The sequence below is a fragment of the Hemibagrus wyckioides genome, linkage group LG18, assembly GCF_019097595.1.
Source record: "Hemibagrus wyckioides isolate EC202008001 linkage group LG18, SWU_Hwy_1.0, whole genome shotgun sequence".
NCBI lineage: Eukaryota > Metazoa > Chordata > Actinopteri > Siluriformes > Bagridae > Hemibagrus > Hemibagrus wyckioides.
This window is the reverse complement of record NC_080727.1, coordinates 4,911,623-4,914,404: the sequence shown is the minus strand read 5'-3', so window position 1 is coordinate 4,914,404 and position 2,782 is coordinate 4,911,623. Positions and strand designations below refer to the sequence as shown.

At 36.1% G+C, this 2,782-nt stretch overlaps 1 protein-coding gene across 1 annotated transcript; it reads left to right on the top strand.

Moving 5' to 3' along the window:
• Nucleotides 1-1,559: 1,559 nt before the first annotated feature.
• Nucleotides 1,560-2,451, top strand: LOC131369103 (C-type mannose receptor 2-like). The gene is made up of 2 exons (XM_058415545.1): nt 1,560-1,927; nt 2,077-2,451. The coding sequence occupies exons 1-2, from the start codon at nt 1,666-1,668 to the stop codon at nt 2,433-2,435; spliced, it is 621 nt and encodes a 206-aa protein (XP_058271528.1). The 5' UTR covers nt 1,560-1,665; the 3' UTR covers nt 2,436-2,451.
• Nucleotides 2,452-2,782: the final 331 nt, after the last annotated feature.

Sequence of the window (2,782 nt, the reverse complement as noted above, 5' to 3'; positions counted from 1 at the left end):
TTAGCCACAATCCCTTTTTTCTGCTATAAAAGTGAGTTCATTTAATAAACCTTATTGCACAGTGTAAAGTTTACTTACACTGAAAGCAAAAAATTTCATTCATTTGTTAAAAAAAAGGTCAGTATGACTTGAGCTAGTTGTTTAGGAAATTACAAATCATAGCATGTTCAGTGAGGTAACTTTGAAAATACAGTAGTATAAATTTGATATGTAAATCTCTCATATGAACAAATTAAAGTTGTTATTTTCTTGGTTCCTAAAACACTACATATCTTTAATGCTTTGTCACAAAAGCATGTTTACAGCAATCTAACATTAGTAATTGGTAATTTAATGTTTCTGTCATTCCACATAATATTTATAAATCATACTGTAAATACACAATACCAACATCTTTACTAATCTGCAGAAAATTTTGTTATTCTGTCTTTTAAAGAATCCTGCACAGCATCCTCATGTTCCCTCTACCAGTATCACTTTATTAATGAGAATAAGACCTGGACTGAAGCACAGAGATACTGCTGAGACAAATACACTGACTTGGCCACCGTTAATAATATGGAAGACGTGAAGAGTCTCCTTAACACAGCATGTGGTATCTATTCTGGTTCAGCCTGGATTGGACTGTATGATGATCTAAACAGCTGGAAATGGTCTCTGGATGATGCTTCTTTCTACAAGAATCGAGAGAGAGACTTTAGAAGCTGGTATATAAACAAACAAAGGAACTGGAATGGGAACAGTCTATGTGCATATTTTTCGAGTTACTCTTCAGACTGGTGGGAGGCCTCTTGTTCTCTTACACGTCCTTTTATTTGTTTCGATGGTAAGAAAAGCAATTATGTATTAATTATATAATACATAATTATATATTAGCTATAGAAGTTATAATAGCTTTAGAAGCAATTACATACAACATATTCCAAGTAAAACTACAGTTTTCCACTTACAGTTTTATATATTGCATCAATCTCTTTTAGGTAGAGTGAATGCCAGTGAAAACTATGTTTTGATTAAAGAGTCCATGAACTGGACTGAAGCTCAGAGCTACTGCAAAGAACATTACACAGATCTGGCCAGTGTGAGGAACGAGACAGGGAATCACAAGATCAGATTATTATTACATCAGTCAGATAATTATAATAATAATTATTATTATTATAACAATTATTATAATTATAATTATTATTATTTTAATTACCCTGTTTGGATCGGCCTGTACAAAACCAGGTCTTGGTCAGACCACGGCAACTCTTCTTTCAGCAACTGGAAACCTGGACAACCAGATAATTATGCACTGAATGAATCCTGTACTGCTGTCATTTAATGATTCTGGGAAATGGACAGATGAAAACTGTAGTGAAGGTTTTCCATTCCTCTGTTACAGCAGTGAGTAGATTTTTGTTTGTTGATTTGAAAAAATTCAACATCTGTAGAGTGTCTGATCATAGCACTAATAACATTATTATAATGTTATATATATTCAGTGAATGCCCACTGCCAATGTATTTGAACAAAAGTTATAAATAACATTTTTTGTTACCTTCTTTAGCAATGCCATCAGCATCCTTGCATCAGTATTACTTTGTTAATGAGAATAAGACCTGGACTGAAGCCCAGAGATACTGCAGAGAGAATTACACTGACCTGGCTACTACTGATAACATGGAGGAAATGAACACACTCCTTAACACAGTAAATGGCAGCTACTCAGGTTTAGCCTGGATTAGACTGTATGATGATCTGGACAGCTGGAGATGGTCTCTAGATGATGATGCTTTCTGTCAAGAGGGAGAAAAAGATTTCAGAGGATGGTCCCATCAACCTGATAACTACAATGGAAATGAGATGTGTGTTTCCATGAACAACCTAGGGGAATGGTTTGACAGGCCATGTGATGACAGAATTGCATTTGTTTGTTATAATGGTAAGAATGATAAATAATGTATGTGGGTATTTGGGACAATTTCCGCACTGGTGATAACTGCTATTTTAGCTGATACTGAAATGAATATTAATGATGATACAGCTTTTGCCTGTAGGAAATTGTGATTTTCACAATGTTCTGAATCTTAGGTACAAACACATATGTGGAGATTTATAACAGCATGACCTGGGAAGAAGCTCAGAGATACTGCAGAGAAAATTACATAGACCTGGCCAGTGTGAGGAATGAGAACGAACTTCAGCAGATCATGACATTTAGCATCCTTTACAGCAATGAGGTATGGATAGGTCTGCACAGGAACCGATTATGGTCAGATCAGAGCAACTCAACCTTTACATATTGGAGACCAGCGTTTCCAGCACAGGGACCAGAACCTGATAATGGTTGGAATTCATTTGGTCAATATGGAAATCAACACTGCACAGCTGTGGATCATTCTGGCCAGTGGACAGATGAAAACTGTTTAGTGAGTTTATATCCTTTCTGAGTAGTAGAAATAGAAGGGATGTGGTAGCTTAATGGTTAAGGTATTGGACTACTGATTAGGTTGTGACTTCAAATCCTAGATCCATTAAGCTGCCACTGCTGGGCCCCAAGCAAGGCCCTTAACCCTCGATTGCTCAGTTGTATAAAGTGAGATAAAAATGTCAGTTGCTCTGGATAAGGGCGTATACCAAAAAACAGAAATGTAAATGTAGAAAAAATAATAAAATGCAATCTATGACCTAACACTATATCTGTACAACTCACATGTTAGAATACAGTCCAGGGGCCACTAAATGAAAGACATGCTATTGTAATTCAACAGCAGCAGCTGTCTGTGCATTCCAGGTG

What these genes read in the sequence shown, in the direction of transcription:
- LOC131369103 (XM_058415545.1), top strand. Translation starts at nt 1,666, where the DNA reads ATGGAGGAAATGAACACACTCCTTAACACAGTAAATGGCAGCTACTCA. An exon ending in TGCATTTGTTTGTTATAATG is followed by an intron (nt 1,928 to 2,076) that starts GTAAGAATGATA and finishes TCTGAATCTTAG; the next exon opens with GTACAAACACATATGTGGAG.